Source organism: Oryx dammah, unplaced genomic scaffold (assembly GCF_014754425.2).
Source record: "Oryx dammah isolate SB20612 unplaced genomic scaffold, SCBI_Odam_1.1 HiC_scaffold_23, whole genome shotgun sequence".
In the NCBI taxonomy this organism is placed as follows: Eukaryota; Metazoa; Chordata; class Mammalia; order Artiodactyla; family Bovidae; genus Oryx; species Oryx dammah.
Genome location: NW_024070207.1, coordinates 54,657,495 through 54,670,448, shown reverse-complemented (window position 1 = coordinate 54,670,448; position 12,954 = coordinate 54,657,495). Strand labels below are relative to the sequence as shown.

At 54.3% G+C, this 12,954-nt stretch overlaps 1 protein-coding gene across 2 annotated transcripts; it reads right to left on the bottom strand.

The window, feature by feature from the left end:
* Positions 1-610: 610 nt before the first annotated feature.
* On the bottom strand, positions 611-10,511 carry PRRG3 (proline rich and Gla domain 3). 2 transcript variants are annotated; one of them, XM_040265441.1, is made up of 4 exons: positions 10,431-10,511; positions 7,722-7,759; positions 6,520-6,680; positions 611-6,172 (listed from the first exon to the last, which is right to left on the bottom strand). In XM_040265441.1, the coding sequence occupies exons 2-4, from the start codon at positions 7,726-7,728 to the stop codon at positions 5,645-5,647; spliced, it is 696 nt and encodes a 231-aa protein (XP_040121375.1). In that variant the 5' UTR covers positions 7,729-7,759; positions 10,431-10,511; the 3' UTR covers positions 611-5,644. The 2 variants fall into 2 exon arrangements, with proteins under 2 accessions (XP_040121375.1, XP_040121374.1); XM_040265440.1 differs by lacking the exon at positions 10,431-10,511 and adding an exon at positions 8,252-10,335.
* Between the last annotated feature and the right edge of the window lie 2,443 nt (positions 10,512-12,954).

Sequence of the window (12,954 nt, the reverse complement as noted above, 5' to 3'; positions counted from 1 at the left end):
ACTGCCATGGCTCTTCCTATTAAAGGATGGACTACTTTCCTTATGGGGGACAGGCACAACTTTTACCAATTACTTTCCTTGGCCCCATCTCACTCCAGATAAACAGCTGACAGTGTTCCGGGCTAAGACCACGCTTCCTCCAAGGGGAGGCTAAACTGTCAGTGCCCACTGAATAGTCTCAGACTCCTGCCACCTTGAAAATTCAGGACGCTGAGCCAGGGCAAAAGCTGAGATTACATCCCACCTATATAGAGCTCCAAAAAGTTTCTCCCTCCTGCCCCTCCTCCAGCTCTGAAACCAAGCAGAACATCTTTTCTAGTAAAAGCCATCTCGATGAGTAACCAGGGATCAGGCGACAGGGAAGTTGTTAACATGATTTGTGGCAGACCTTACTAACCTCCTCCCAGGGGGATGGGTCGGCATATCATCTTACACATACAGGACCAGCTCTAGGACCCAGGACCTCTCTGCTTCCTGCTTCTAAACTGGTTCAGGCTGTTTCCTTATCTACAGCCTGACTCTTGGAAAAACAAGTTTGGCCCACAACCTTCCATATCCCAAGGAAGTAAGAGTCAGCAGCGATCCAAGATGGGTAAGGAGAGAACACAAGTAAATGCCATTTGCTCTTTATTATTATTCATTACTTTCTGGTACAGAAAGAGACGAAACTTAACAGCTAAACTCAAAAATTACAGAGAGAGAGAGAAAGTGGAAGTACAATTGTTTGTTACCCCAGGCTCCAGTGAAATCCTGACATATGAGTGAATGTACAGATTTGCCAGCCAACATGGGTCAACGCACGAATTACGAGCACAGTTCAAAGTGATACCAAAATGAATCCATTTCATAGTAATCATGTCTAGAAGCTCGGTTGCACATATCAGGGTTTCCACTGTCACAGAGTCACAATCACAGAGTGAAAGAACAGGTGTGTTCAAGCCTGGGAAAGTGGCATCCATACAGGGAGACATATGGGGAGGCGTAAAAAGCTGTGGGACTTGCCCCCATCTTGAATATCTGTGTTAATGCTCGGGCTGGGGGTGGGCTGGGGGCAGGCACTGGGCGCCAGTCACATAGCTCAGGACAGTGGGACAACTGTTGAGGCACTGAGCCTGAGGGGGTGGGCTGTGCTGTTTGGACCTCTTTGTCAGGGAAATTCTTGCTCAGATGAGCCTCACCACCCACAGCCTGCGAAAGGGAAAGCTTGCTATGTTTGAATATTTGGGGGCGAATGATGGGAGTGGCTGGACTGATAGCGAAATATCTGCTTTACAGACTATTTATCATGATGCACAGTTATATCACTTTAAATTGCAATTTAGTTCACAAACTATTTTATTCACAGAGCAAATAAGGGAGGAGAATGAAACGCTGCCATACCCAGCACGCACACAGTAGAGACAGAACAGAGGTCATCGTGTACACGAAGAGCCTGACATACGAGAACTGCTGAAGGCACAGTGAAGGGATCCATCATATCGTGAGCCTTTTAATGGGAAAAGGGACTCGTTTTAAACTAGATCCCTCTTACACATATGAACCTGAAAACTGACTCAAGGGAAGAATATTGGGAATATTTCTGGAGAGAAAGAATCGCAGATACCATGCATTATCTAGAGTTTGGCAAAAAAAAAAAAATGATTTTTTTTCCTACATTTTGAACTAGTGGGCTTTGAATTAATGGGCTTTTACCACAGTTGCAGGCAGTTTGATTACAGTACTTTTAAATTATCTAATTATACTGATTAGTATGACTAGAGTTCGGTGGGGAGGATGTGCTTGTTTCTGAATTGGTGCAATCCTGAGATGGAGCTGCGTTCCTTGTCATGCTGAAAAGCAGCCTAGACAGCAGCTTGGCCACCCAGCTCTCCATCTTGGCCTTGAACGTGAGGGCACACACATGACACACAGCACACATATGCACACTCCTAGAAAGACAGAGCATAGGTGAATAAGGTAAATTCTCTTAGTAATCTCTCTCTGTCTCTCTTGGACAAAGGAACAATCTAGAGGCAGTGTTGTTCTTAGTTCTTGTGTGATGCCATTTGGTTGTGAAAAGATCAACCCCCAGCCAGAGAGGAACCATCTGGCTCCATCCAACTCCTTAGCAGAAAGATGCTTTTGTATCCCAGATCGGTCATCTTCAGGCTAGCCGAAAGACACAGTCCAACAGATTGGGCAGGTTCCTATTTTCCGAAGCACCCAAAGGAATTCACACTAATGGCAGTGGGATTCGCAAGTTGAAGAAGAGGCCCCTGGCCTCTGGGTAAGACGGCACAGTGTCGCGTGTCCGTCAGCCAGGGCACAAGGCAGCTGTCCTGGGGCCGCACACACTTCTGCTTGTGCTTTCATTTGGAAAAACCCCAGGTGATGGGGAGTAGCAGGGGAAGGACAAGATAGTGATGCTTGCTTCAAAAAGTCTTAAAAAGATTTTGGTTGAAAACACATGAAAGTCACATTCCATGGAATTTGTTAAAGCCTTTTTGTTTTTAAATGAAAAATATCTAAATAACCAGCCTGCCATACCCCAAAATCAACAGTCACACATCTTTCCGCCAAAAAGAAAAAGAAAAACCAAAAAGGCCCAGGAGTGCTGATTTCCTTCCATTGTTGACACCCACAGAACAGGAGCCGAGGTTGGGGGCACTGCTCCAAAAGAGTGTGTGAGTCGAGGGTCCCACAGGAGGGAGGCCCACAGGATAGAGCTGCTTCATCCTCTTCCAAAAGCTTTAGTGAAGGAAGGCAGAAGGTGGCAACTCTGGAGGGCTCACTCCAGCAGCTCATCTCAGCTTTCTTGACTCAGGGTCTTGTCCTCCGACTGCCTAGCCCTGGGAGGTGACATTCCTCCCCTCAGACCGGAACCCTCCTGGTACAAATATAGCCACACGCCGGCTATTGTTTCAGATAAGCATGTGAGAAAAGGCAACAACACGCACATGTGTATATACACACACACACACCCCCGAAGCCCAAAAGCAACAAAAATGTGGCTATCGCAGATTGAACATTGTATCAAATCGACATCCATACAGAGTTGAAAAAGATATGTACAGGGCGTTCTTAAAGCCAAATGTGCACCGCAAGGGAGTTATGACCATGGTGTACTGTACAGCCTTTTTGTCTAAGATAAACTGTGAGAAACGTCCCAGGGACCACAGAACCCCATGTGGAAGAATGCTGTGAAGGCCCGGAACCAGAGAGCTTGGTACCTGCAGGACGCAGGCTGGTCTCTGCCCCGGGCCGGGCTCCCGGGCATCCTTCCGGCTCCCACCTCAAACTGGCTGCAAACAGTGAGCAGCTCAGAAGGAAAGGGCTTGACAGGGGCCAATAGGAGCAGGCACTCCCCAGCGTCCTCCCTCTGGCTCGGGCCTGCGGGGCCCACTCCTGGCTCTCTGCCCAGTGGGGAGGAGACATAGAGGGCTAAGTGTCTTCTCCCATGCTCCTGGTTGACACACAGGCACGGTCCCCGAGAAAACACAGGGACGGCAGGGACAGGAGGCACTGGAGCCTCAGGCTGCCCCGGGTCCTCCAACATGGCTGAAGAGGATGGATCCCAGCATCCCTCATGGACAGTGTACACCCAAAATGCCTTTGGGAGGAAGGGCAGGATGCTGGAGGCCCAGAAGGAGGAAAAGAGGGAGGAAGGAAAGGTGGGATGCCACCTGGTCAGCACCTCTGGCATCAGGGAACTCTCGGGGTGGGGTGGGTGGGGAGAGAGAGGGGAGGAACAGTCCAACTGGCAGGAGACTAACTCCCCAGGTTGAAACTTGACTTCACAGTCCTACGAAGACCTCTGCTAAAATGGCTGCCTCATGATCTATGTATTTCTAGAAGAATCTTCCTAAGGGCAAACTGCACTGGGCTTCCTGGTGTCTCAAGCACTGCACAGGCATTAGCTCAATCACCCTCCAGCGGGCCTGTGAGGTAGGGGAAGGATGGAAAACTGGGCCACAGGGTTGAATTGGCTAAGCTGGTGGCCTCGCTGGGGTAAGAATACAAGCCTCCGTGTTTGAAGCATGTTTCTGGGTGAGTGAGGACCAGAGGGGCCTCCAGAAGTTATCTGTGGCCTCTAGGCAGGGCCACATTCAAAGAATGAGGCACAAGGCCTGCCTTGGAGAGCTGTTTAGACAGAGAGAAGCTTATCTTCTCAGTGGGTTTTAAACTGCTGTGGTTGCCAATAGACCCTGGCTATGCACTCTTTTGGGCCCCACAAAAATTTGCTACATTTTTTAAAGCACCACAGGGGAAAAATGGTTTGGTGCCGAGGCCAGGAGGATGAAGATGGAGGGGTGGGGAGGCAGTGTTGACAGTGTCTTTTGCATGGTCACCGACACTTAAAGGGCGGGTCACCTCTGCCCCACTACTGCCCAAAGCCTCACTGAAATGGAGAGGTGGACAGTTTCTGGGCCACAGAAAGGGGTTGTTAAAAACGGACCAGCACCTGGCAATGAAGGAGCATATCTCAGACAGGCCCTCAAACCCAGGTCATGGGCTTCCCCATTCCTACAACAAAGAGATTTCTAAAAAGGGACACTTTCTGATCTTCTCCCCAGGTAGGCACCATCATTAAGAAGAAATCAGCCATCTGAAATTCAAGTTCATCTCAACACACTTACTCACAAAAAAGGGCAGTTGCCTAAAAGTTTAAGGCCAGAGAGCACAATGCTGAGGAAACCGAGTTTGTGGGTTTAATCATCCTATGGGCCAACCTCACAAGGAGAAAACTTCAGCCTTCTACCCCAGCCTGTGGCCCAACCGTTCAAAGGCCACGGGCTCCACAGGCAGGGTTAGCATTATCGGTTTTTCCAAGGCCATGATATGGCTCAGGCCAATGGGTAGTGGCTTTTAGCACAGCTGAAAGAGAACCTGGAGAGCCAAGATCTGAGGGAGGCCAAGCACAGTAGGACTAGAGCTCCCCTCCAGATGACCACGTCCCCAGTGTGGAGGGGGTAGCTTGGCCAGCCAGCTCCTGGCCCTCATCCTTCACAGAGCCTGTCCTCCTCTCGGGTGGCTCCAGACATTCATTTAAACCTGGTTGGGAGTGTGGGGTGGGTATGGGGGTGTGTCACCCATCTGTGTGACTGATCTCCCTTGAACCCCTATCAGTGGCCCAGGTGGTATCATTTTGTTGTATTGTCTTCATTATGTTATTACTGTTGTTTTTGTTCTGTCCTCCTTGTCCAATGTGAGTGAGGACAGAGAGCACAGGGCTAGTGAGGGAAAAGGGCACTGAGGGCTGGCTTCTCTCCTTCAACTCTGTGGTGAGGCTTTGGACAAACAGGTCTCCGGCCAGCTGCGGGATCCCAGAGCTTGAGCCTGGGGCCACAGTCAACTGCATGGGGTGATTCCTTTGGCGTAAGAGAAGCCAGTCCCTGACAGGAGGGCCAGATGGCAGGGGTGTAAGGGCTTCTGGAAGAGCTGGGCTCTCTTGCCTGTGGCTCTCACCAGGGGGTTTTCATGTATGCATGATCCCTACCCACCTCCACCTGTCTCTGACAACTGACTTCCTACAGATCCACGGTGAGGAAATTATTTGGCAACGAGGAGGCTAAGGCTGTTTTGTGGTGGCACAGTCTTTAAAAAGTTAAAAGGAAACAGGAGGCCCCTGAACGAGGCGTTCACATGGGACCGGACACGCGTCCCTCTACTTGTCTGAGCCAGGGTTAGCCGCCACAATCTCCTCATACTTCGGTGGTGGGTCACTGTAAGACACGCTCGCCTCCTCACTGCTGCTCTCCTGGGGAGCGGTCACCTCCTCATAGGATGGGGGAGGGGTGGCACTGGACAGTCTGGAGAGAGACAGCTCGGGAAGGTAGAGGGTGCTCTCAAGCCGGACGGTGGTTCTGCCTCCCCGACTGGGCCCCAGCACCACCTGTGGGTGGCTCCCTGTCTCCCGATGCCCAGAGGCCTCCCCCTGGCTGTGCACCGTGCCCCGGTACACCATTACCCGAGGGAGGCTGTGCCCCGCGCGACTCGCTAGGTACCGGTTCTGAGCATATGAAGGGTGATGACGGGTGGCTTTCTGCAGCTGGCACCTCCAGATTATGAACAAGGCGATGACGATCAGCAACGCCACCCCCAGAAGGGGCACCACCACATACATGGCATCTGAGCTCTGTGCGGGGTCTCGAACTGAGTAGACTGCATTCGGGTACCCCTTCCAGAACTCCATCTGCAAAAGAAGGAAAAAGGGCAGCTGACACTCACACGTAAGCACTTCTGACTTCAGCAGGTCGGGATCAAGTTCCGCAGGGTCTGCGCCTGCCCCCACCCTGACTGGCCTCTGAGAGCCACTGACAAGGCCGTGGAATGCCCTGAGGACCGAGGACAACATGGCCATGAGTCTGGCAGATGGGGCTCTAAGGGCAGGTGAGCTGTTCTTATAGGGCCCCGTGGCCCTGCCATGGACTCGGATGGCTTCCCTTCATTGCTTCTGATCCATCTGAGATCCCAGGGTGGGCGTGGCTTATTTCCGAGGCTAGCTGTCCTCCCAGCACCCAGCCCCAGGGCGGTACGTGCCGTTTTCTCCTTGTCCTCGAAAACCTCCTTGACCTCCTCATAGCTGCAGACCTCTTCCATGCACTCCCGCTCGATGGTGCCCTGGCGCAGCTCCTCCAGGAACTCATTGGCACGAGGGAAGCGTTTCAGGACCGAATGAGCATTCTTGGCCTCCAGAAACACTGAGGAGAAAGTTGCACTGAGGCCTGGAGGGTGGAGGGGCCCAGAGGCACCTGCTGACCAGACTCAGCCTGGGCACAGAGGCTCAAGGATGGAGGGAAGCAAGGCCGAGATAGCAGGCAGGACACCCTCCTGGACATGTACAACAGATGGGAGGGCTGACTTTCTCTGACACCATGCGGTATCTGCCGACAAGACTCTGGAGGACAATGGGGCCTCATAAGAGGGAAGTGTGTGTTGCATGAGAACCTTGCACACGACACATCTTGAATGTTATAGTCACCAGTGAATACATCCCCAGTACCTTCTGCCCCACCTCCAAAAGAGAAAATCTGAGTCTTTATCATAAGGATGCATTTCCCTGTGAGGCTGATGTTGGCATCCCCCACCTGAATGGCCACCTGGACTGCCGGATGGCCTGGTATCAAGAGTCCTGCCCTAGACAGTCTAGTACAAACCCTGCTGCAGGAGATTGGGAGACTGGACACACGTGAATCTGAGAGGACCTCTGGGAAGAGGGGTAGCAGGCCCGAGACGGAGAATCTAGGCCTTTGGAAACTGGGCACAGATGGCCTCCAGCCAAAATGTCACGGCCTGGGAGCCACATCCTCTTATTTCCACGGGGAACCCCCAGTTCCAGCTGAGCTGACTCGCACACCCAGAAGCCTGAGCTGAGACTTTGGAAGATGAAAGAAGAGGTGACATCTGCTCCTAGTGTGCCCCTAGACTTGGGGTTTCTTAGTCCTCATGTCAGGCAGGCCCTCTTGGTCACAGGTAGGCATCCCTCTCAAAACCCCCATGGCCTGCCATGCTAGCTTCTCTCCAAGTAGCCTGGGTAGGCACACCTCTCCAGCGGAGTCTGTGCTCCAGAAGGGAGCTGGAGAGTTGAGAGTGGAAAGATTAGACCCAGACAATTGGACAGGAGCCATGGGAACACCCTCAGTATGATGAAAGCTGAAAAGGCCTTGAAAGGTAGGCTAGCACTTTTCCATAAGACCTAGGCACGTCCCTTCCCCACTTGGCCAGGGCCCAGACAAACTCACCTGCCATGGCTCTCCGTCAGATCCAGTGTGTCACTCACCTGGCAAAGGAGGAAAGCAGAGTCATGGTGAAATCCCATACCGTCAAACCTACAGGGCACCCTCTCGGCCCTGGGATGTGACCCCGCCCACACTGGCCTGGTCAAAGGTCACAGCAGCCCCTCATGGCACACATCACCCTCTGTGCAGCCACTCCCAGCCCTGACACTCTCATCCTTGTCCAAGCTCTCCTGTAGAGCTCCCCGAGGCGCAGCAGAGCCCACAGCAAACCTTCCAGCTATTTCCCCCAAGAACACTCTGAGAGTCTAGGCCTAAGGCTTGACCTTTTCTCTTTTTTTTAAAAAAAAAAACAAAAACTCCTACAGTCTGAGGTTCTGCTTTCCTCACTCGACTCGATGAACATGTGCACTTCTGACTTGGAAAACACCCCAGAGAAAAGAGGGGCACTTAGGGAAGGTCCAGCAAGTCAACAGTGACAGTGACAGGACCTGTTTGGGGAACAAAGCTTCCTCACAATGGCAAGTCACACATACCTCTAATGACAAGCACGGTCCCTGAAACCAGGCAATGCGTGTTTAAGAAGTAGGCACTGGTAACGCTTCCCACAGCCACAACAACCATCTCCAAAGTCACAGCCCAAGCCCAGAGGACCTGCTGTGTTCCTCTTCACCAGACAGGCTGGCAAGGATCTCCTGAAACAGAGTCATCTGTCCTCTCTGTGTATTAAACAACACAGCAGCAGAGGACCTAGACATGGATGGACATGTTCAAAACTGAGCCACTGGCTAGATGAGACTGTTCCTTCTAATCGGAGCTATCAGCCGAAAGCTCAGGAATTATCCAGCCAGTATGTAAACCATGACGGCAGCACACTGCCCCCACCCACAACATACACTCCCACTCACACACATATTTCGGAGCACTAGCCAAGGTGTCCACATCTGGGAGCAATCACCCCATGACTCCCCTCCCCAAGCAGAAGCTCTGGTTTTATGACTAACTGGATGCTAGACACAACGGTGTCACCCACGGGGCTACCCTTTTTGCCTAGGCTGTCAAGAAGTTCAATGTTAACATTAACCATAAAGCACAGGATACCTGGAAGCCTAGCTATGAAACACATATGCTTTCTCCCCTGTGACATGGTATCCACTTTTCTCCTTATGTTTTCAATCTTATGTATATTTAAAATATATCCTCTAATCCTTTTGGCAAACAGGTAGAATGTGAATCATAAATGAAATGAAAACTGAAGGAAAAAAGCAAAGCTAACATCCATCTATGGAAACACCATGTTGAGGGAGCCTTTCTCTTGTGCACCCCACAACAATCCCACCGAAAATTCTTAACATGGGAATTTTTCCACAGACAGGCCTGCCATGGTGAGAAAAGTTGAGCCTTGGTGTTTAGAAGAGAGAAGATGGAATATTATCTCAAAATCCTGCTTCCATTCTGGATCTTTGAGGTTCCCCTAAGGCCAGTGCCAGTCATGTGTCTAGGGTGTGGGTGTGGCGTGCCTAACAGCAAGGTTTTTGATTGAAGAAAAATGGAGCTGTTGTGTCAGGGGAATTGAAAAGAATGAGTAAAGGCTTACTAATAAGTGACGACAGAAAAATACATGTCTCATTGCTTATCAATGAGAACTGCAGTGTTGTTTTTTACATTTTTCTTCTGTGCAGAAATTATGTAACAGCTTCTAGATACCTATGCCTTGTCCCAAACACACCTGACCATGGAGAACGCACACCCACAGGTATCACAGGCCGACTAGGTTAGCCTGACACATGTATAAGTCATTAGTTCATTTTTAAGCTTCAGACAAGCCAGTAACTCTTCCAAACAGCTCCCCGGCATGGCCCACTCCATTAACAATTCCGTGACCGCCTTCACTGCTGCTGCCTGAGGCCTCCTCCCCCTCCTTCCCCAAAATTTAGCGCCTGCTTCTTCCCTATAAATACACCATCAATAGGCCGTTACTATGGCAACAGTGAGGAAGCGCGAGGGCTCCACGACAGAGAATGCTGCGGCAGTCACGCACGTATATGTCCCTCCTGCCCCTGGTGGATACTCTAAGGCTGACTGTAGGCCAGAGGAATTTTTAACCCACTCCCCACAGGAACTCAGCTGAATCCTGAAGGCCTGGAAAGGAAGGAAGGCTGGGACCCGCCACCACAAAGACCTTCCTTAACCCCTCGCCAGACCGCAGCTGCCCCATCCCAGCACTCTGGGACGTCGGCTCTAAAGGCCCTCGCAGGGAGACCGGCAGCCGCAAGAGCACCCAGTGTCCCAAAGGTGGCCTCAAAAACGCTTCTCCAAATCCCAGCCCTCTTCATTGACCTCACTCATAACTGATCACCAGGAAAGCCTTCTGTGATCCCCAAATCTCATGACTCATCAACCCACCCGGTGACACGGAACTCCCAAATGACCCTCCAACTCAAACTCTGGGCCCTCCTCGTTCCCTTTCCACTCATGCCAGCCCTGAAGGTGCCTGTCCTCTCCCACCATCGCCCGCCACCAGTGCCTGCCACCAGCGCGCTGCCCAAGAACTCCTGCCTCTGGCCCAGCAGCTGGGTCGGCTGCAGAATCCCTGGCGCCGTGGCCCGGCCAGGCCTCCAGATCCTCCCCCGACAGTGCCCAGCGCCCAGCTCAGGGGTCCTGGACGCGGAACCGTGCCCTCGGGGCCGGGGCGCCCAACCCCAGCGGCCTCACCGTTCTCCGGGCCCAGGAGGCGGCCTGTTTGTGCACGCAGCCCGCCACCTCGCTGCGGCGCCTCTTCCAGCAGGGCCCCTGTCCCCGCCCACCTGCTCCCCATCGGCCAAGCCCCCCGGCCCGGCCCCGCTGTCTCCTCCCACCCTCCCTCTCCGCCTGCTACCCCCGGGAGCCCCGGGGCTCAGCCCGGCCCGGGCCGAAGTGCGCCTGGAGCTCCCCGCCCCTCGCAGCCGGATTCCCAGGCCCTACCCATTACCTCTGTACCCCCCTGGCCCTGCTCTCCACTGGGGGCTCCGCTGCTGCCCGCCCCCCCCACTCCCTGCCGCGCCAGGTCTGGCCTCGCGCCCCGCGCCTGGCGCGCCACCCTCGAGCGCCACGAACCCCGCGCCCCGAGCGCCAGGCCGCGATCGTCGCGTCGCACCGCGCGCGGGGCTGCCAGGCCGAGGAGAGGAGAAGGGGTGGGGGGCGACGCGAGCGGGCTGAGGGGGTAGGGCGGGCGGGCGAGCTGGGCCGGAGGGGCGGCGGCGCGCACCGAGCACCGCGCGCCCGCGCCCCACTCCGCCGGCGCCGCCCCTGCCCCCGCCCGTGCCGCCAAGGGGCGGGGCCTGGTCGGCGGGCCCGGGGCGCCCCCGCGACCCTCGGCCGGAGGCGCCTGCCCCGGCGTTACCCCCGGACTCTGGCCTTCGAAAGCCCCGCGCCGCCTCAGGCTCGGGCGGCCGCACCCAAAGGCGGCGCGCCAGGTGGCACCACGCAGCCCAACCCCCTAACAGTCCCCCGTCCCGGCTCACCTGTCATTCCGGCCGCCCGCCCCGACTGCCCGCGGAGCCAAGAGGGGCGCAAGCCGGCCGCCCCGACCTGCCTCGGCCGGGTGCCAGCCGGCCTGCAGAAGAAGGGCCGGGTCGAGACCACGTTCTGCTGCCCATGACTGAGTGACCTTGGCTTCTTCACTTACCCCTACCCCTCACCCCTGCCCCGGAATGGCAGCCTTCTTTCTGGTCAAGTCTGGGAAATGAGAAGAATCCCGCCGCCCTCTCGGGGAGGGGGGGCTGCCACGAAATAAAGGAAGAGATGGGCTTGGGGACTCTTGGGGCACAGAAATGGGCGAGGATGGAATCTTCTGGGTCTGTCAGGGGAGCGCCGGGTGGGGGTGGGGGGGCCTGTGGGAGGTTCAGTAGGACCGACTGGACGCTGGTGGCAGAGGGTTGACACAAGTGCGGGGAGAACCCAGGAGAGGTGGGCGGCTGACAGATGGCAGGCCAGTTCTGGGGCCCAGGCTGCCAAAGCCTCCCAGGAGAGGCCCATCAGGCATGCTGGATTCTGGGGGGCTCTCTTTGTTCTCTGCACCTCTGGAGCCCAGCCCCACCAGGAAGTTGATGCATCCCCCTAATTTGGTGTTTGGGGGGCATAATGAGCCTGGAAGACGTCCCCCGGAACTACCCTCACCCCCCATTCCAGGCTGAGAAATACCTACCAGCCCTGGCAGGAAAGCTTCCACGACCCAGCTGCTTCCGGTTCAGCCCCGGGGGCGAGGATTGGCAGAAAGCAGCCTTGGTCAGGGCCTCGGTCCCCTCTTCCTCCCCTTCCCCCACCCCAGTGGTGCTTTCCTCTCCAACCCTGCCTCCTGTTTGCAGAGTCCTCTCCTGGCTGGCTTGCTCTTCCAAGGCTGCAGGAGCCTTCTTTGCTCAGCACAGACCATCTGAACCCTCCCCAAGGAAGACAGCAAGGCCGGCTCCCTGGCCTGTTGAGTGGGCTTCCGTGGAAAAAATCAAGTTCACCTAGGATTGCAAATAGAGTTCCTTCAGGGCCCAGAGGGCTATGTATGTTTTCAAGGCACCCTGAGTTCAAGATCCTGGGCCCTAGTTCGTGAGGAAATGGTCTGGGGCTCTTCAGGACCACACTTCCTGGGTCCCCTAGTCCTTCACTGTGTCCTCCGTCCTGATCTTCACAGATGACTTCACAAGCTTTCAGGATGAGGTGAAGGTCCATGTCTTTCACCGTCTTCCAGAAGCCCCAGCTAAGCTTCTGGATGCAGCAGAGCCAGTCTACTTCTAGTTCCCTCTCTACCCAGAATTCCTTTCCTCCCACCATCAGCCTCTGTGCACTTGTATTCATTCTTCCCAAGGAGCTCAGATGACATCTCTACTCTTGAGGTCTTAGGGATTCTCCACCTCGGCCCTGTGTTGATTGTTCCATTCCCAGCTCTCTGTCTGCAGAGACTATAAATGTGGGGCCTTCTGTGGGTGCCAAGGGCAAGAGGGAATAACAGCAGGGTGTCTGCAGCATGCTGCCTGCGTCATCTCTTGGCAGTACCACAGATCAGTTCTCAGCAAGTGACTTAACCTGTCTGCATCTCAGTTTCCTCATCTGTCAAACAAGACTGATGATAATGGTACCTGCCTCAAATGGTGGTTGTGTTAGTTGCATGGTCATGTCCAACTCTGCGACCTCATGGACTACTCCAGGCAAGAATACTGAAGTGGGTTGCCATGCCCTTCTCCAGGGAATCTTCCTGACCCAGGAATCA

Bases quoted from the DNA above. Each gene is read 5' to 3' on its own strand.
- PRRG3 (XM_040265441.1), bottom strand. The intron at 6,173-6,519 runs GCACGTACCGCC...CTTCTTTTGCAG, and splicing joins TCGAGGACAAGGAGAAAACG to ATGGAGTTCTGGAAGGGGTA.